This window comes from Macrobrachium nipponense, chromosome 49 (assembly GCF_015104395.2).
Source record: "Macrobrachium nipponense isolate FS-2020 chromosome 49, ASM1510439v2, whole genome shotgun sequence".
Taxonomy (NCBI): Eukaryota; Metazoa; Arthropoda; class Malacostraca; order Decapoda; family Palaemonidae; genus Macrobrachium; species Macrobrachium nipponense.
The window spans coordinates 7368485-7389583 of NC_087224.1; the positions used below are offsets into that span (position 1 = coordinate 7368485).

At 39.9% G+C, this 21099-nt stretch overlaps 1 protein-coding gene across 3 annotated transcripts in view; it reads left to right on the forward strand.

The window, feature by feature from the left end:
- The window catches only part of LOC135205298 (dnaJ homolog subfamily C member 13-like), a 683293-nt gene that overhangs the window by 638504 nt on the left and 23690 nt on the right, over positions 1-21099 (forward strand). For 2 of the 3 annotated variants that reach the window (XM_064235698.1, XM_064235700.1), the window contains 4 exons: positions 2297-2464; positions 3881-4111; positions 10031-10193; positions 10408-10446. In XM_064235698.1, coding sequence (XP_064091768.1) covers positions 2297-2464; positions 3881-4111; positions 10031-10193; positions 10408-10446 — 601 coding nt within the window. The remainder of the gene's footprint in view (positions 1-2296; positions 2465-3880; positions 4112-10030; positions 10194-10407; positions 10447-21099) is intronic. The other variant, XM_064235699.1, reaches the window with a different exon arrangement.

Genomic DNA, 21099 nt, shown 5'->3' on the forward strand with positions numbered 1-21099 from the left:
TTTAAGGCCAGTTTGAGAGCTGTCATTCAGAACTGTGGTGGAATCATTAACTTTTGAAAATATGGACCTAGAGCTGTAAGTGTGACATGAAATAATTTTGAGAAGTCAGAACTTGCAATTCAGATTGATTGTTTCTTGGAATCTGTAGTCTCTCCAACTTGCCTCAAGTAGTATAAGCATAATCTTTAAGACTCTGAAATTTACTTATTGTCCATGTATCATATTTCCAAATACTATATAGTCAGAAGAGCTGATGCTAGGAATTATATGGCCCAATCAGAAAATTCAACAACATTCAAGCTCCCTCTCTCTTTCTCACTCTCTCAAACTCTGAGACGGCAACATCTTGCCCTCGGAGATAAGCTGCTGTGGTATATTTGTCCCTATTATTATTATTATGTTATAAAGATAAAGACAGTTTTTTATGTCTTAACATAAAAATGATTTTTCAAGTGAAAATTTTCTGTTCATGTAGTAGTATGCATAATAATGTGAGGAATAATACTTCCTCATTTTCATTTTCATGTTTTTGGTAGTGGTTTGTTTTTCTTAGAATACCAAAAAAGCATCAAGTGGTTACCCTGGCGTGGGACCCATTTTGATCACATTGGCCAAATAGTTTTAAAATTGCCCTTTTATACAGTAGTATATGGCATATTGTATGTAATGAAGTGTGTTATGGTAGCTGTTGATGGTTCATACTCAGTTAAATTGCTGTTGACTTTATTATATTATTATGTAGTTCGTTATCTGACAACCATTTTCCCTTACAAATCATTACTCTAGTTTATATTGCTGATGAAGAAGGATCTCTCCTAAGGCTGAATTCCCATGGGCATTCTGGGCAGTTTGTGATCAATCACTAATTTTATCATTCTTACAAGCCCATCAATTAGAAAAGACAGAAGTTTGTGTAAATACTAGATTAAGATATGCTAGTTCTTTTCGTCTGAGTTATCTGATTATAGTGTTAAAAGATAAAAAAAATTGAAAATCTATAACTCACTGACTCCCACACTTCCAACCTCAAGTCTTGACTGATATTTATTAAACTTTACTGACATTTAACCCATACAGGTAATTTTATACAAAGTTATAATACAAGTCCAATGTTCTGGCACCCTTTAATCTTGAGGACCTACTGGTATGGCACCTTTCTGCCAATGGCCACATTTTAGAGGAGGTTAGAGAACCTCATGAGTTTGAGTCTTGCATTACCGAATACAGTGCGTCACCTACTTGCTGCTGCACCGAATTATAGTGACACCGATTTACAACAACACCAACTTATGGTGACACTGACTTATGGCAACACCGACTTATGGTGACACTGATTTACGGCAACACTGACTTACTGCGACAACTGACTAACTGCAGATTTGATCTTACTACTCTTTTTCAGCATTGTTAACTGTGTTTTATAACGCTGTAACTAGATATTGCAAATATAGGCATCAAGCTTACGGCGCTGTAACTTAATGCAACATCAGGTTATGGCGCATAAATGCTGTTAAAGCACCATTAACGACAAAACACCAACTTACTGCAGAAGTCAACTCATGACACAGCAATGGTGTGGTAATGTCAGTGTCTGTTACTGAGCATTCTGTGTAGTACAGTGGTCCCTCCCCCCACCCTCCCCCCTGTATTCACAGGAGATGTGTACCAGACCCCCCTGCGAATAGTTAGAATCCCCGAATAGTTGGAACCCCTTTAAAAACGCTGAAAATGGCCTAATTTGGTAGGTAAAACTCAGGTAAAACCCACTAAACATTTGTATACATGGTTTTTAAAAATAGTTTTATCACAAAAAATGCATTTTATGATGAAATTAATAAAAAAAAACAGGAATTTGTATCACAAAAAGTGCATTTTATGATGAAATTGATAAAAAAACCCAGGAATTTGTGGATATTTCTCATAGTAAAATACTGCGAATAGGCGAATTTCCTACAATTAGTGGGTAGATATGGTCCAGAGAGAAATCCGCGAATGCGTGAGTCCGCAAATCCAGAGAATGTGATTAAGGAGGCCCCACTGTATGTGAGATGGCTTATGATTTGGAAGATTGTTCCGCTTGGATTTGCTCTCAATTCAGCATTTGAATAATCGCTTGGAATTTGTCTTCAATTCAGCATTTGAATAATGGATGAGGCATTGTATTTTCCTTTTCCCTCTTGAGAGACCCCCAGTTAATCATTTTTGTTTAACTATTTAGGAATTATGTATCCTAGTGCTATAATACTTATGTGATCTAATGGCATTTTCAGTCTAAATTTTGTTTCCATTTTTGCAGGAAATGTGTAATAGATTAGCGAAGTTGGCTCTTCGAGCTAGTGGTCGCTTGGCTGGTTTATACAGAGAGGATGAAGCCACCCCTGTAAATACTGTCGTTCAAGGTGTGCTGCAGAAACTGCTTACTTTTTATGTGGTATCACTAATACCAGAAAGGAAACCTGAGGAAGTAAGTGATTGAAACAATTTTGTACTTTCATTTTAATCTTTTAGATAAAAAATCTTCCTAAGGATTTTTGATGTCTTTATGTTATTCAAAATGGAGCATCACAATGAAGAACTCTACAGTTATATTCTTCCATGTACTTCTTTAATCCTTAATAAAAAAGGACTTTGTTTATATCTTACATTATTCAGTTAATCAGTGAGAAGAGAACATCCTTTTCTTATGACAGGAATGCGAACCTTTGCTTTCATAGATGGAACACTCAACACAATGCGCACTGCAGCTGTCTCTTGACTTACAGTTAAACCTTGTAGTATTCACTATCTTGAGATTCACAGATTTTTCCGTGGAATTTATCTAAAAATGATTTGTATGAGGATTTGGTCATATGGGTTTTTTCGACCATGAATATTGACTAATTATATTTTGATGTTATTGTCATGACTAAATACATTTTTATGATACAAAAATTATTTACTAATTTTCAATACTAATATTGATTAATATGTACTGCATTGATTTTAATAAGATCAAATTATATTTAATAATAAAAATAATTTTTTCTCTCTCTCTCTCTCTCTCTCTCTCTCTCTCTCTCTCTCTCTCTCTCTCTCTCTCTCTCTCTCTCTTACTGAGATGTATGTTTTTTTGTATGATAAATTAATGATATACTAATTTTCAAATATTAATGTAAACAGCAATAATATCAATTCATTAAAGAAAATACAGTAGTAAATTAGTAAGATTTTAGTTTAGAATTAATAAATTATGTAAAATTTCAGAGGAATACATATATTTGCAAAAAAAAAAATTATCTTATAAGCCAGTACATGTGGATATTATTGATAATTATCTTATGCAGGCAGCCCCTGGTTATGGGGGGAGGGGGGGTTCAGTTCCGGTGGCTTGATGATAAGCGAAAATTGCCGATACCTGGAAATCTGCGATTTTCACGCGTATCGTGTTGATAACTGGATTTTGGCACCAATAACCTGTCAATGGCGCCTCTGTTAGGTATGTAATGGTGTCAATTCTCTATTGTCGGCACTAATAACTGGAAATTGGCACATTTTGGCACTAGACAAGCCCCATAAAACTGGATCGCTGATAACCAAGGCCGCCAATAACCTGGGACTGCCTGTATTGGCGTGATGCCATGTAAGCATAAAAAATCATCATATTGTAGTAAATTTCTATTCATTTTTATGTGTCATTAACTAGTTTGTAACCAATCTTTTAAAAACATAATGATAGCAATTTCATGTGTATTAGGGTTCACGTTTAAATCATTAGTTTTCTTTGTTATTGACATTCAGGTAAGGTGTAGAAAATAACCTTCATGAGAAATGGCTTGATTCCTCTATTATTTATGGCCTGGGTTAAATGAATGTGAAAATACTTTTGTTTGTTCTTTTAAAGGTTCTCAAGCTCTTGACAAGCAACGTGGAAACTCCATATTTAATATGGGACAATGGAACTCGAACACAACTTCTGGACTTCTTGAATGTGAATCAGCAGTCTCATGTGCGAACAGGACAGTCAGATCCTGAATATGGGGCTGCCTTTGAATTTGATGCACATAAAGATGAACTGGTCATCGGAGGAGTCTTCATTCGAATTTACAACGAACAGCCAACATTCCCAATTCAGGTAATTTTTGTATCTGTGTTACACTTTGAATTTTGCCGGTGAAATATTTTGCCATACATTGATATTTTTGAAGAAGTACTTATTTTCTTTGAATGTGGAGATTTTGAAATGTGCATTTAGACTAAGTGGAGCTCTCATCAAGAAACATCACTATAATCTCAGAAGCCTGACATTTGCTGCCTTCCATTTTAAGTTTAAATACCTGGTAGGATCTACTTAAGCCAAGAGGGAGTAAGATGAGTGTTAATGTATAGATCGGAAACATGGGCTCTAGAAGAAAAGAGAAAGTAAAACTTGAGAGAACAGATGAGAAAGCTGAGGTGGATCATGGGAATATCGCTGCTTGAGAGATTGGAAAATGACAAAATAAGAAGAAAAGCAGGCGTAGTAAAGATTACAGAAGTAATAAGAGAGTCAAGAAAGTCACAGTTGAGGATAGTTGATGAGGAGGAAGTGAAGAGGGCTTGGAAGGAACCTGTTTGTGGAAGAAGATTGAGAGAGAGAGAGAGAGAGAGAGAGAGAGAGAGAGAGAGAGAAGAGAGAGAGAGAGAGAGAGAGAGAGAGAGAATTAGATGGCGAGATAAAGTGAAGGAAGATATGGAGAGAAGAGGTTTGGTGGAGGATGATGCCTTTGATAGAAGGCAATGGAGGAGAAGGTGCATCAGGCAACTGGCCCCTTAATGTAGGGATAACAGTGAAAAAGAAAATTTTTAGATAAGTAACTTACCCAATAATTACATAGCTAAGATTTTCGCTCAACTGGCAGTTGAAATTCTGAAATTCGTGGGTTGCGCTAATTTTTCTGTTTTGTTTTGGGTAGGTAACAATGCCCACCTACTTTCGGGGAAAGAGAGGAACAACTTGGCAGAAAGTTAAATTTGTTTCTGCTGGCTGATGGCTATACACTGGTTTTCAGCTGCAGTTAATTTTGAGATTCTTGCCTTTATTAATTGTTGGTCCATCACAATTGGTGAAGTATTTGCATTTGATGGCCAATTTTGGCATTATTCAGATAGTGTTAGGTTCTTTTTAGAGAACTTATACGTAGTAGATTTTGACTTTTGTTACCAATTTTGACTAATTTTAACAATATCAGGCTCTTCTAACTTTAGATGCTGTGCTAAAGGATGTAATAGACGTTTGACCAAGAAATCATATGATTCTCACACATTGTGCATGGATGGATTGCCATGGACTATTATGCTCCTTAGACTTGAGTGTTCTGAATGTATTGACTGGGATGGAAGAACATGGAAAACATATAAGTCCTGTTCTACTTAACGTCATTTGTAACATAACTACAGTAATTTTTTACTATCGTACGATGGCTGAAATGGAAGAAAACATTATTATCAGTTTCGGTTCAGTTGTTGTAGCAAAACAACTGTTATCGTTCAGTTGGTTATGGCTGCAGCGTCTAAGCAACAATTATAACGGTACCTACTAACAACAGTACTTTTATCATTCTCATTTGCTTTTTTAAGCTGATTTAACTAGAGGATATGATAAATAAAGAGATGGAGGAAACATTAGCAATAAAAAGGCTCTCTCTCTCTCTCTCTCTGCTCTCTCTTCTCTCTTCTCCAAAAATCTCTCTCTCTCTCTCTCTCTCTCTCTCTCTCTCTATCTCTCTCTCTCTCTCTCTCTCTCTCTCTCTCTCTCTCTCTCTCTCTCTCTCTCTCTCTCTCTCGTATACTAGGCCAAGATTTACCAGTAAGTTCATTCAATCTGCGTTAAAAATTTGTATTACTACCAGGCAAACCATAGTAAATAATTAGGCAAATGAAATTCCACATTTTCATTAAAGAGTTATTACATATTAGGGCAAAATATCTGGCCGTGACACTGTCTAAGGTAACATTAACAAGTCTAGGACACCATAAGGTGGGTTGTGACGCCCATAGACTTTTGAATTTCAGTTAGAGGCAAATTTCGCTTAATGTCGGACCCCCAGGAATTGAACCCCTGCCGTTAACCGGGGCTGCATTTATTTCAATTTAGTGTCCTATGCTTCGGCCGTACAACAGCTTCTCAAATTTTCATCACAGTAATGGGTCCCATGGCAAAGTGGCTTCATTTGATGGGTGTAAGGATTTCCCTATATCTAGACGATTGGCTTCTGAGGGCTCAATTGGAGAGTCAGTGTTCAGAGGACCTCAGGAAGAGACTTCTTTTAACACAAGAATTAGGAATTCTTATCAATGTACAAAAATTGCAGTGGACTCCTTGTCAGAAGTTTGTGTGTTTGGGAATGACAGTAGACAGCATCTCAGGATAGAGTCATGTCTGAAGAAAGTACTAGAGATCCTTTCCTTCGATGAATGTTCAGCCAAAAATTGGCTGAGTCTTCTGGGTTCTCTGTCATCGATATAACAATTTGTCTCCCTCAGCAGACTACAGCTCAGACTCCCACAGATCTTTTTAAAGATAGGTTGGAACAGGAATTTCGTTACAGATTCCCACGTTTCCTGTTACTGCAGAAATAAAGGAGGAGGATCTTTGGTGGAACTCCAAGAAGAGGTTGTCAGAAGGCAAGTCTCTCCTTCCATTGACTGAACTACAACTCAGATGCGTCAGACCTGAGTTAGCGGGTTCTGCTAGAGAAAAGGAGGTTTCAAGGACTTGGTCCCAAGATAAAATCTTTCCTTATAAACATGAAGGAACTAAAGGCAATACATTTAGGCCTTGCTTTGGAAGTAAAGAAAAGAACGATTACAGTGAATTCAGACAACACAACCGCTCTGTCGTACATAAGGAAACAAGGGGGAACTTGCTCTTTCTCCCTGTACGAGTTGCAACTGATCTCCTTCTCTGGGCAGACCAGAACGACACTCGGATAGTGACCTGATTTGTCCAAGGAAAATTCAGTGTCCTAGCAGATGAGTTAAGCCATCAGAAACAGGTCCTCTCGAGGGAATGGACTCTAGATCCTGTGGTCTGCCTGGACCTTTGGAAGCTTTGGGGAAAACGGATAATGGATCTTTTTGCCACGTCTTGAGACCATTGACTCCCTCTGTTCTGTTTGCCAGTACCAGATCTGCCTGCTTGGGCACTGGATGCTATGCTCCTCAACTGTCTGAACAAAGATCTTGTATGCCGCAAAAGATGCATACTCAGGCAACCACATTTCCAAAGTTTTCACCAAGGCCTGCCTTCTCTGGCCTTGACAGGCTTCAAAATGTCAGGAAACTAATTAGGAAGACGGGATTTTTTAAGGCAGCTTCAGAAGCTATTGCCAAATGTAGAAGACAATCTTCGAACAATGTCTACCAAAACAAGTGGTGGATCTTTAGAGAGTGGTGTAGAAATTTCAATATCACCTCAACTCAGACCACTTTTGACCCAAATAGCTGACTTTTTGTTGAACTTAAGATCAGCTAAGAACCTTTGTACCTCTTACCATTAAAGGTTATATAGAGCTATGTTGGGTTTAGTATTTCGTCACAGGGGATTGGATTTGTCTTCCAATTCGGACTTGTCAGATCTTGTGAAGTTCTTCGACACTTCCAAACGTGAAGATTCTCTGAATGTGTCTTGGAATCTTGATGTTGTGTTAAAGTGGTTGTCTGGGCCTCGTTTTGAGCCCATGCATTCCATTTCATTGAAAGACTTAACACGAAAGACCCTCTTGCTAGTTACACTAGCAAAAGTGAAACAAGTCAGCGAAGTGCATGCATTGGACAAAAAAGTAGGCTTCTCCCAAAAATAACGCGTTACGTTACTATTCCCTGCTGCTGATCCATAGCTGTTCTCTCTTGATTGACAGTCTGATGGAGATCTTAGGACCTGACAACAATGAAAGGATGCTGTGTCCTTTTAGATCTTTGAAGAATTACCTTCATAGAACGAAAGATAATCATGGTGACTTGCAGCCTGTGTTACTTCATTAAGAATCCCTCCAGACCTCTTCCTAAGAATGCCCTAGCATTCTTCCTTAGGGACGTCATTCGGGAAAAGTTCACAAAATTAGATCAGTAGCCACCTGTTGGCTTTTAAAAGGAATTTACCTCTGACGGCAATACTACAATCTACATTCTGGAAATGCAAGTCTGTTTTGTCTACATGACATTGAGGCCATATAAATGCAGTACCTTGGGTCTGTTTTATCGGCTGGCATGGTGTCAGGAAAGGAAGTGTAGAAAGCAAATTTAGTCCTCTTGCCATAAGGTGTTGAAGTCGTTGGGAAGCCTGGAAGTACGAAGTACCAGAAGTACCCTCCAGTCCTTTGGTGGGGTGGTGGTTATATTATGGATATATGTTTTGAGTAAAGGTAACAGTTTTTTATTTATTTTTTGGTACTGTGCCCTGGGCAGGGGCAATTTCCTTACCTTTGTTAGCCATTGAAATTGTCTTTTGCTACAAAGTTTCTCACTGAAGTAGTAGGCACTTCACGGCTATACTGCCATGCCACTACGTGATAAGATGAGTGCCAACCAGAGGTAGTATCTTCCTGCAGCAACTCACTTATCAGGTAAAGAAACAACAAAAATGTTATTTATGTTAGCAAAACTTTCTATTCTCAAAGTCTTTACATTACTAATGTTTTGGGGTAGAAGTATCCATGCATCCCACCTCACTCAATGTGGGAATCAGCTGTGGAATTACTGGGTAAGTTAATTAAAAATGACATTTTTAAAATAAAACAAGTTTTAATTATACTTACCCCGTAATTACATGAGTGGAGCCCACCCTCTGCCCCCTAGCATGGATTTTAAGGGGCATAAAACAAACTGATCTCTTGAACAAGTTGTTTCTCTTTTTCCCTTGAAAGTGGGCGGGGCATTGTTACCTACCCGAAAGAAAACAGAAAAATTAGTGCGACCCATGAATTTCAGAATTTTAACTGCCGGGTGAGTGAAACTCTTAGCTATGTAATTACTGGGTAAGTATAATTAAAACTTTGTTTTATTATAAAAATGTTATATTTAAATTACTTCTAATCAGTCAATTCTTGCATCACCCATATGGAGACATTCCCTCACTTCGTCCCAACATCTCCCATTTTACCTTTGTTGGTGTCAATCCTGTTTCCCAAACTCTACCCTCATGCCTGCCCTCAGCAATCTCTCTTGGTACTTCTTACACCATTTGCCTTTCTTTCCTAAACACTACATAATTAACTTTCCCTATGACCTTGTTTGCTTTAATTTTTTGGTTCAGATGACTTTTACTGCCTCATCATCATAAATATTGTTTTGTCCGCTGTTCCCAATTGGGGCTAAATGTGAAATGAGTTCTTTCGACGTGTCTGTCTATTATGTCTTCTTCTTGACCTCCTATTAGGCCTAGGTGTCGATCATGATCAGTCTTCTTCTCCCATGATTTCTTGGGCCTTCCTACAGGACTTTGGAAGTCTCAATTTCTTTCTCTTGATTTTTATCACATTTCTTTTCGAAAATGTTGTGGTTTCTCTTCCTCCTCGTGTCTTCCTTGTCCCAGTGGCCTCTCCATTTGAAAATATTGTACACGTTCATGGTTATTTCTGATCGAGATTTCAGAGGGAAAGCAATAATCTTCAGATGTTAGCTTGAACATCTACCCCATCATTCAGCATGTCTTGGTTTGTTGAGTTTTAGGCCTCATTCCTTTTCTTGTAGATAATCAATGAGTGATTGTCCGGATGAGGCTTGTGAGGTTACATAGGGCAAGGATAAATAGTAGTACAAGGAAGTAAGTTAGCCCAACCATAGTAGATTAGGAACTACTAACAGTGCATTGTGGATATTTTGCTTCTTAAAACTGACAAGGTCATTGAAAATGTTTTTAAATGTTTGTACATCTCACAACCATTATGTATAGTAAAAAAATGTGTGAGTAAATCAGTTCTTTCAGTGGTAAATTTTAATAACATGAAAAAAAAAACATTTTTAATTCATTTTGAAATATATTGTACCTGTTTTCATTATTGGCTTGATACAGAATCCAAAGGAGCTGACTCAGGAGTTACTCCAGTATATAGGTGGAGAAACCCAGTACGTGCACTCGTTACTTTCCATCTCATCAGCATCGGTCTCCCATCCAAGGCTTGCACGTGTTGGTGATGCATTAAGAGCTCTTGTTAATGTAATAAAAAACAATCCCGGTAAGTATGATTGTCAATCGTTTTCTTCCATGGCTGTTTAAAAGTTGTCAAGATTTTTTTCATTTTTTTATTATACATTTTTCACTAATTTTCCTTTTCATTCAGATTTGTTTTAAGATGAAGAATTATGCAATTTATTTGATTGCCGTTGTAAAGTTGCACTGATTTTTGTGTAAGGCAATGTACTCACTCTAATTTGAACCACGGCTTACAGGAAGTAAAGAGTCATACCTTAGAGGGGATCGGATATCAGGTACTATAGATAGCTTTTTTACTAGTAGTACTGTATTTCTGAGCTGTAGTAGTATGATGGTGGTGAAGTGTTTAAAAACCATTTGGGTAAAGCTGTAGTAGTATGATGGTGGTACAATGTTTAAAAACCATTTGGGTAATTGTTAAGTGTCCTGTGAGATCTAAATTGATCTTTAAAGGATTTTAGAAAAGGGATTTTGACAATTTTTTGTTTTGAGAGTCTTATCAAATATTTCTAATGGGAATCTGTATGTAACCCAGTGTTTCAGTGTAGTCCATTGTTTTCAAACTGTGGGTCCTGACCTTTTGTTGGGTCATGAGATAAATAAAGTGGGTAAAAAAAAAAAAAAAAAAAACAGGGGAAAAATGCAAGTGGGTGCAAGGCAGGCTCTACCATTCAAAACACTAGTCCACACCACCAGACGCCAAAAGCAAGTCTGAATCCATGGAGTTCATGTCAGAGTCCATTCTCAGGACTGATCATCTGAATTTGTGTGTGAATGGCCACCATGCATTCAGTTTCTGGGTTCTGAATTGACACTGCAGTCAGTCAAAGTGCCATTATACTCAGCCTTACTGAAAGGTTGGTATGAATATTCAGGATTAATCTTGAGAAGCCTTGCCAGCCAAGGAATGGTTGTCTCTTATAGGACACATGTCCTTGCTTGAGAATTTTTCCCCCTTTCCAAATGAGACCAGTTCTATTTCACTGGAAAGAGTGATGTGACAGGCCTTAATCTCTGTGTTCTTATAGTCCAAATTCCATTAGTTATTAACGAATATAGAACAGACCATCACTCCTGACAGAAATCCCTTTAGTGTGAGGATCCCAGATATGATATTACCCAGATGCATTAGGATGACGATGGAGTGGTGTTCTTGGGAACCTGAATTTGCCATTTCATATTTGGTGAAGGGAAAAGGTTTGTTGAATGGGTCACTTCAAGGAGATTAATCCCGAGAAGACAGTACAGACAGTCCCTGGATTTTGTCAGGGAATTCTATGTTGGTCAGAGTCCAAGAACAGACTTTTGCGGAACAGTTTGTTCCAGACAAGAACAATGTTTTGGTGGATCAGTTGAGCAGGAAGGGCCAGATCTTATTCTTGGAAGGGTTGCTACACCTGTAAGTATGCCAGGACCTGTGGAAAACAGTGGAGTTTGATAGATATTGGGTTGTCTGCAACCTTAAGCTGATGTGTTACTTTCCCTGCCAAGAACCTTTAGTGTGGCCAGTGAATGCAATGCTGGGTAGATGGTCCAACCTGGACTTTGACATGCCCTCTTCAGAAGCAAGTTCCAACACCTGAATTAGTGTAGAAAGAAAGCCACTTGAAAATATTCAATGATAGAGAATTTGTTGCTGCCTTAGCGTTATATAGCAGCACAGTCCCAAGCTCTGAAGAAATCCCGTATGCCATAATAAGCACATTTCAACCAGTGCAGAGATATTTGTAATTAAGTATTGTAAATCATATATACTGAAGCAGAATACTGCACACCCAAGTGAAGAGAACTTACCATTATTTTAACTGCCAGTAACTTCTGTATTGTATTGCATTGCAATCATGTTTATATAAGCTAATGGAAAACATGGCCAAGACAGCACAAAAATTATTAGGTTCTTTAAGAAGAAAATTATGTTCCCACTAGCATAATATAGTTTAAACGTGCATTTTGTTCATGAAACTTACCTGACAGATATATATATAGCTGTATTCTCTGAAGTCCGACAGAATTTCAAAATTCGCGGCACACGCAGTGGGTCGGCCAGGTGGTAGTACCCATTCCGCCGCTGGGAGGCGGATATCAGGAACCATTCCCATTTTCTATTCATATTTTTTTTCTGTCGCCGGTCGGTAAACAACTGTTTACAGACCTCCGCCTAGGATTTTGAAACTTCATTAGCCGCTTAAGTATCCTAATTATTCTTTCGATTATTGACTTGGATTTGTGGCTAGGCATACGCTATCATAAGTTAAATTTTTTTATTGCATATGATGTCTGAAGCTAGTTAGCCTAGTTTCAGACTTTGTTGTCTGCATGGGGTAAGGTGAGGCTACCGGAACTTTCGGTAGACACTCGCTTAGTATATATGACGTTTACATGTTTTCTTTGCATAAAGATCAGTGTAATTAGTGTAATGTGTGACTGATTACGGAAGAAGTAGGATTCATGTACGCATTTTAGAGCGTGTTAGAATCTGGAGTTTTCCTCCACAGTAAACAGAAGTTAGAAATAATGAACCTTCTAACCTCCTGTAGAATTTATTTTGCCTAACCCTGTGGTATGGCTTACGGGCCTAAGAAGAAGTGTCTGCTATAGGATTAAATCAAGTAATCTTAGACTAAAGTGCTCACTCTCCAATCAGTGTTGTGAAGTGTAGTGCCCCTTGTGTTGTGGAGGGGGCGTCAGATCGGCCCCATAATGCCTCTAGGCCTGGACCTCTGTCGGACTCCCAGGACTCAGGGAGAGGGCATGTCGAAAGCCGCAAGAGGGTGGTTACGGGGGCTTCCCCACCGATCTGGCGTCCCTTCGGCAGGACCTGTGGACGCTTCCCAGGCTGCTAAAGATCGTGCACGTGCACGAATCTTGAAGGATTGCTTCTCGTCCTCCGAGGCGTCCTCCCCGCGCAAGGGTTGGAGCTCTCGGAAGGACTCGCGCCCTCTAAGAAGCTTTAGAGAAGAGGACGCTTCACGTCCTCTCTCTCGTCAGGAGGGAATGTCAGATCGGCCCCATAACGCCTCTAGGCCTAGACCTAGACCTCTGTCGGACTCCCAGGAAAACCAGGGAGAGGGCATGTCAAAAGCCGAAGGAGGGTTACGGGTTTTCACGCTGATCTGGCTTCCTTTCGGCAGGTCCTGTTGTCGCTTCCCAGGCTGCCGAAGATCGAGCACGTGCACGAATCTTGAAGGATGGCTTCTCGTCCTCCGAGGCGTCCTCCCCACACAGGGTTGGAGCTCTCGGAAGGACTCGCGCCCCCTTAAGAAGCTTTAGAGAGGACGCTTCACGTCCTCTCTCTCGTCACGAGAGGATGAAAGAGTCCTGTGCCCTGTCAGGGCTCTCAAATTTTATTTACATAAACGAAGGAAGTAAGAGGTCCTTCGGGTTAATTTATGGTGCTCAGGAAGAGACCACATTTACCCTTTTCGAAGAATGCACTGGCTCTTTTCCTAAGGGACATATTAAGGAGGCTCATTCATCTTGCCAGAAGAGTGATTTGAGCCTCCTGCGAGTGAACGCTCATGAAGTTAGAGCTGTTTCAACCTCGCTAGCATTCCAAAAGAATATGGTAATCAAGGACATTCTTGATTCCACCTTTTGGAGGAGCAACTCAGTATTCATCTCCTCCTCCTCATGGCGCTCCGTATACGTTATGTAACGTTCGCTTTACTTCGAAAAAGCAAGCTGATAAGTTTGACGTCCGGCAAGATGCTTTGCACAGTCAAACAACTTATGTCTCTGGTTCGGCATAAGAAGGGCAATTTAGACGTGAGGAAGCTTTTGGAGGTGCTCGACGTACTATTAGTAGAAACATTCTCCAGGACGCTCGGCAAGCACCTTGCGAGGGTGTCTTTCGGACGCTCGGCGTTCCTTTGCTGAGTGCGTTTCTGGAGATGTTCTTTTGCATTACTAAGACGCAAGTTGTCGCACAGGCGGCCACTGTCTTTGTAAGAAGGTATGAAGGTCTTTAAGGCCCGTCTTGAAGACGAAAGCCGTACGTCTTCCTTTAGTGTTCACACACTTCAGGAGCAGCGTGCGGCTCTCCATGGAGACTCGCATTGAGGACGTCCCTTGAAAATATTCAACGTCATACGCAAAACGCGGTTCGTCATAACATTGAGATGTTTGGCAAGGTCGCTCACCAGGACGCCTCTTGGCGGGCCTTGCATGCATCAGGGCGCTCAACGAGATCCTCTCTGAAATGTCGTTCAGAAGACTTGGTGTTCTCTGCTCAGACACGCTCACAGCTAAGCAGGACATTTTTTGAGGACGCTTAGCAGGACGCTTTCCAGGACGCTTTTGAGGACGCTCAGCAGGACGCTCGGCAGGACGCTTATGAGGACGCTTTTGTGGACATTCGCCAGGACGCTTCGGTAGAAGCTCGGCAGGACGCTTTGCGAGAAAAGACTTGTAGACGGCGTCTTATTTGCTGTTCAGGACGTTTCTTAGGACGCTTGACGCTTTCTAAACGCTCGTCAAGAGGAGGTTTTTTCAGGACTCTCCACAGGACATTCCTTTACAGAAATTTTTAAAAAGGATTCGGAGTTAGCGGAGAGACATACCCGAATTTTTCTTCGATCCCTCTTGCCTCTTCATCGATTTCTCTGAGAATCGGGAAGATTATATACTCGGATTCCTGGGTGACTTTCGGTCATGTTAAAGGGTTTTCCCCTATTAGCAAAGTGCTAATTGTTTTGTCAAGTAAGGACATTTTCCCCATTGTCAAGATACTAAACGTTTTGTCATTTAAGTGGGGACCCCTCATAAATGGGGTAGTTCTCATTGACATAGATTTTAACGTTTTTATCGTTTAAGCGGATAAACTCATTAACAAATTTCAGAAGAGCTCTCATTCATTTTCAGAGGCTCATCCGGGGAGTAAGAAAAGACTTGTAGACTAGATCCAGGAAGTCTTATGTCCAATATCATAAGAACATTGAACGGTCCTTTTCGATCCTCGGTTCTCACTTGATGATCTCTATTCGAATATTACTCCCTTCTCTTGGCAAAGAGTCTTGGCAAAGAGTCAAGAGTTCTTTTAAAAGTCTCATGCATTAGAACGTGGACAGTCGTTTTCCTTTCTTTCTCTCTTCCTCGTCGAGGAAAGATGTAGTAGAGAATTCGATGTTCAAATTACTACAATTCTTACGTAGTTTATCTTTGCGTCATTTTGCTAACGCATGGGTCAAGTCATATACGCATATCGTATTTACCTCTGCGGATAGAAGCCGAAAGAACTGTGGTTCTAATGTATTTAATTGACACTCCCTTCAACCTTCCAAGAGTTTTCGGAGTAAGAACAACTCTTCAGGTATTGTTACGACAACACCAACTCAGCTTCTGTATTTAGCGAATTCTGTTTCGTTTAAATATGCCTGCTTGAGAGTTTCCTTTTGCTCGATAATATCATACCTATTCCTTCGTAAAGGGAGTAGCTGGCAACTCAGGCAGATAGTGCGAGACGATGAATGAACAAGGCTGCTGTTACTGTGATCTACGCAGTACCGGCTAGCTCTGTGACATGCGCGGTTGGTTACGTCTCTCTCCCCTGCGGGAATGGCTGACTAAGCCGTCTCTCTGCCCTACAATCATGGATTTTAGCCTCGGGTTGAGGAAATTTTCTAGTAATCGTGAATGAACATGCCTTCCGTTTACTTAGAAAATTTCAACAAGATATCTCTTATACCTGTTCGGTGCGGTTTTACCGCACGGTAACAGAATTCTGTACGAGTCTACCGCGGCATAGCACTATAATAATGCTCTCCTGCTTATGCAAAGCGCAGCCTTATTTAGGGAAGGAAGCAGGCTGAGTGAGGGAATGGATGAGTTTGCTGGGGACCATTTCCCTCGCTGGAGAAGCTTGTTTTCCCTGAATAAACAGCAATTCAGACCTCTACAGTTTTTCCTCACGGAGAAATTGGAATAACATCAAAGATCTAGTAATAATTCTAATTTTCTCTCAACGGCTTGAGGATCACCTCAGGTGATAGCGAGAGGGTACCAGACATCCGAACAGAGGAACAGATGTCCGGGCACATTGTCTGAAAGAATTGGAAGCCAATTTGGTCGGCTCTCCAGTTCCTCGAAGGGTGAGTTTTGATCGAGTGGTCCAAATCATCTCGGATAATTTCTCAGCTCTCTCATAAGCTCAAGAAGAGAGAGTTGGTTATGGGCTTGGGCACGGAACGTAACGATCCTCAAGAGGTTCGTTAAACTAGTGCACGTCTGTGCGGGTCTTCTCGATCGAAGGCAACAACTACTGACGTCTGAGTAATCCTCACTTAGAAGTATGTCGAAAGTTGAGGAGAGACTGAGGGCGTCCTTTCGTTAAAGTTTTTCGTAATATTGAAGACGAAGGAGCTTCCTCTAAGTTGTTCCCTTATTCATGATCCTAGAGGATTAGCATTAGTCGCCACCATGTTGGCCTTTAAGAGGTTGGATTCACAGAGGTCATGTAATTCAGAGAGAATTGTCCAAAGACCCTTCCTGAGAGAATCGGTGTAATCTAACATCGTCACTTAGTGAAGTATCTAATATCTCTCCTCTCTGAGTCTGAAGGCGTTCAGACTATCGAGAAGCGATAAGATCTTCAAGATTAATGGCAGTCTCTTGGCCAAGGCAAAGCAGTGCTGCCTATTTTCAGTGTTCAATCGGAGGGGGCCGTTTCTGGAGATAGTGAAGGGAAAATGACTGTTCCTACACCTCGACCTCTGTGAAAATCTTTATGGTTCTATCTTTCCGTCTGAAGTATGAGATAAGCTAGAAGTCCTAACTATTGTAGAATATGCAAATATGTTGTTGACGGCCTCTAGGCTCAGAGATTCGGTTCTGTCAAACAACAAAGCTTCACGATCTTTGAGGTCTGTGGAGATCTTGAAATTCTCTGGATCGAAGGTTCCGGCATGGAACTTAGACGTAGTCTTAGTTTCTGATGCCAAAAGCATTTCGAACCTATCCTTTCTGCGAACTTAATACACGTGACCAGAAAGGCTAACATTCTAACCGCTCTAGCCACGGCAAAGAGGGTTAGTGAGGTTTTAGCCATCATCAGAGGTTTTGGCTTTAAAGGACATAATGCGGTCTGTCCTCTAAGCCTTCCGTTCTTGATAAGAACGAAAACCTGTCTAACCCTTGACCCGAAGGCTTGGAGACCAAGGGTATGGCACAAATTATTGGGCAAGGGCATTAGAGAGTCCTGTGCCCTGTCGGGTCTCTCAAGTTTTATCTTGATAAAACTATAGAAAGTCGAGGTCAACGGACAATCTGCGGTGTTCCGTAAAAAGACCAGACTGGTTCATGTCCAAGAACACCCTGGCATTATAGTCAAGGAGTTCTTTTAAGAAGTCTCATTCATTATGTTTGCATAAAGATTTGAGATTTTTTCTTAATATGAATGCTCAAGAGGTGAGGGCGCGGCCTCGGAAGCATTTCAACAGAGCATGTCACTCAGTAACATCCTGATGCATGCCACGCTTTAGCGAAGCAACTCTGTGTTCGCTTCACACTCCCGACGGGATGTGAAGACGACATTTGAGATCTGTAAGTCGCTAGGACCATACATATCCGTAGATATATTATTGGGGGCAGGAAGCAACACGAATCCTATCCTATAGAAAAGGGATGTGTGTGCTTTTAACTTTGAAGGGTTGGTCGCTTGAGGCGCGTTCCTTTTATTTAGCCTAGAAGTTATGGAACTAACTTTGATAGGTTAGGTCAGGTGGTGGTTTTAGCTTCGTTGCCCTCAGAAGTATGGTCATATGGTCTAGTCACATTGTGGTCACGCCCCCGTTGACAGATCATCTAGAGCGCACCAGCATTACAGGTCTCTACCTCGCTGGCAACTCTAGTAACGCAGAAGCAGACTTTGGTGACAGTAATCACGAAGTCGGCTATGCTAACAGGTGAGGAACCAAGATGTATATCATCTACTTAATTAGTTTCCTAAAAATCCTATTCTGTCTCTTCCCACCATCCGAAGGTGGGATTCAGCTATATATATATCTGTCAGGTAAGTTTCATGAACAAAATGTTATTGTTATAATACAATTAAGTTTGTTCATACTTACCTGGCAGATATATATAATTAAAGTGTCCACCCACCTCCCCTCAGGAGACAGTGGCACTGATAAAAATATGAATAGAAAATGGGAATGGTTCCTGATATCCGCCTCCCAGCGGCGGGAATGGGTACTACCACCTGGCCGCCCACACTGCGTGTGCCGCGAATTTTGAAATTCTGTCGGACTTCAGAGAATACAGCTATATATATATCTGCCAGGTAAGTATGAACAAACTTAATTGTATTATAACAATAACATTTTTTAAGCCTTTGCTTCCAGACAGCATCATGTGACCATATATTTTTACCTGAAAAAGTATGTGGTACTACGTACTTGGAGATATGAAATTCTTAAGCTTTATATTCTGCTGTACTTAGGAGAGAATTGCCATAATTTATTTGGGCACTTAGAGTTTACCATTCCTTTTGTCAGTCACTCATTTCAGAGCTTTGGTATCGATCAGTCTTTCCTTTACATCTGAGGTTCTCGGTAAAACACAAGGGTCAAGCAACTGTGATCATATCACTGATGATTTTTTGTTATTCCAGCCTTTCTGTTTGACAGTTCTAAGTCCTTTTCATTAATTGTGGGAGCAAAGTTTAGCATTACCTTAGAGGGACATAACATATTGGAAAGAATATGCAACCCTTCCTTTCAACTAACCTTATAAAGGGATACAGTGATATCTCAATCTTACGTGATTCGAGTTGTGCGAATTCACAATTGCGCAAACCTTTCATTGGAACCTAACTAATTATCATACGCTGTGGTGGGATTACACAAGCTAAAAACAAAAAAACTCAGAACACAAGCACATGTACTCACCTCAGACTCAGGGTGAGGAGCTGTGCCGCTGTCCACTGGATATATAGCTAGGCTAGCTGTCGTTACACAATACACAAACAACCAAGCAAGGACAACAACCACACAACAATTCAATTACTATACAACAAAAGACCACTGCACAACAATCACTATCAGCACCAAAAACCAATGCTAACATGATAAGTCAACACTGCTTACAACATCAAGGAACCACAACAACACTCAACAACTCACAACTCCAACAACTCATCTACAACACAACAAACTGAACAACACAGGCACAACAACCTTCAAACATATAATACCAACAGTAATTCAACCAACAGCTTCAAGAACCAAAAAATAACTGACCACCAATAATACTGTTACCAAAACCCTCTAACCAGCACTGGCTCTCCTCCCAGACACGCTCACTCCTCCCAACGCTCGAAACCGACGCTTGCCACTGATATACACAACAGACACACGCTTATGAGGGCCAATAAACCACTCCCATTCATTCCTCCACCAATCTCTCTCTCTATCCCTCTCTTTCACGCAACCCTCATAGATGTTGTCAAATATAAACTACCATTATCACTCCTCCATAATGCGAGTATTTCACAGACCCACAAACACAACGTTTTTGAATCCTGGAGAAAAACCTTGCAAAAGTGTTTGTTTAATTTTTTATGTAATTTATAAGTTTTCAAGCTTTTATGTGTAAATTAAATGACATTATATAATAAGAATAATAATTCTCTCTCTCTTTTACTGAGATGAGAGAATTTTTATGGTACATGTATATACTATGTTTATTAATATTTTCAAATAATAATAATAATAATAATAATAATAATAATAATAATAATAATAATAATAATAATAATAATTAATTGTTACTAGAAAATTTGTATGTGATGGTATTTTGGAGAAGTAACCTTTCCATTTCACTTTTAGGTAAGAACAACTCTTCTCTATCTCTCTCTCTCTCTTCTTGAGATGAGAATTTTTATGGTACATGTATAGTATGTTTATTGATATTATATTTTCAAATAATATTAATATTAGTATAACTGTACTAATTACAAAGTGATGTGTATAAAAATTTCTTTCCCTCATATTTCTTTTTAACTCCACCAGAAGCTCGAAGTCCAGAGCTGTCAAATATGTCAAGTTATGTGACGGGAGTGTTACCATTAGTGTTCAATGATTTTTACATAATTCTCTCTCTCTCTCTCTCTCTCTCTCTCTCTCTCTCTCTCTCTCTCTCTCTCTCTCTCTCTCTCTCTCTCTCTCTCTCTCTCTCTATACATATGTAATCTTCACAATCTCCTATGTTTTTATATTTTTTACCAACCATTTGTTTCTTTATTTTAAGGGTATTGTATTAAGCTAACATTAATAATATTACATCAACCTTAATTTCATTTAAAAGTGATCTTAATACTTAACGAGGGTGATTAGGGTCATATTTAGTGTTCAAACTAGAAGTAGGCATTTACAGGCAGTCCCTGGTTATCGACAGGGTGCTGATAACCGAAAACTGCCATTAACTGGAACCTAACCTCGCATAAGTTCAGGGTATTAGTGTATGCTTTTGAGGATGTGGTATTGACTTGGCTGCAACAGGTCGTCCTTTTGGCATCTTCTGGTGTTTCTGAAGAAGCCTCACAGGTGAGAGTGACTGTTCATGTGATGAGGCAGATTTCTATTTGCTTTACCTTTCAAAGAAATGTTGATATTTCAGCATTCCTTAAAGCAGGTTATTGGAGAAGTCAATTTACTTTCATTAGTAGACCCCCCCCCCCCCACTTTTTTGCACTTCACTTTTTTGCAGATTAGGCAGTGAACTGTTAAAATAGGTAATTATAAGCATTTTAGTTTAAGGAAGAGATACAGGGTATTTGGCAGTTATAAGTGTTTTTGAAGGGGATTTTACATTTCTGCTGTGTTGTGGAACCTATCCCTGCAGAAAAGTGTGGGAGAACTGTAATACTTCAGATTTTATGCATAAGGGAAAATGGATTTATATTGGGGGTGTTGGTGGTAACAGTTCATATTATT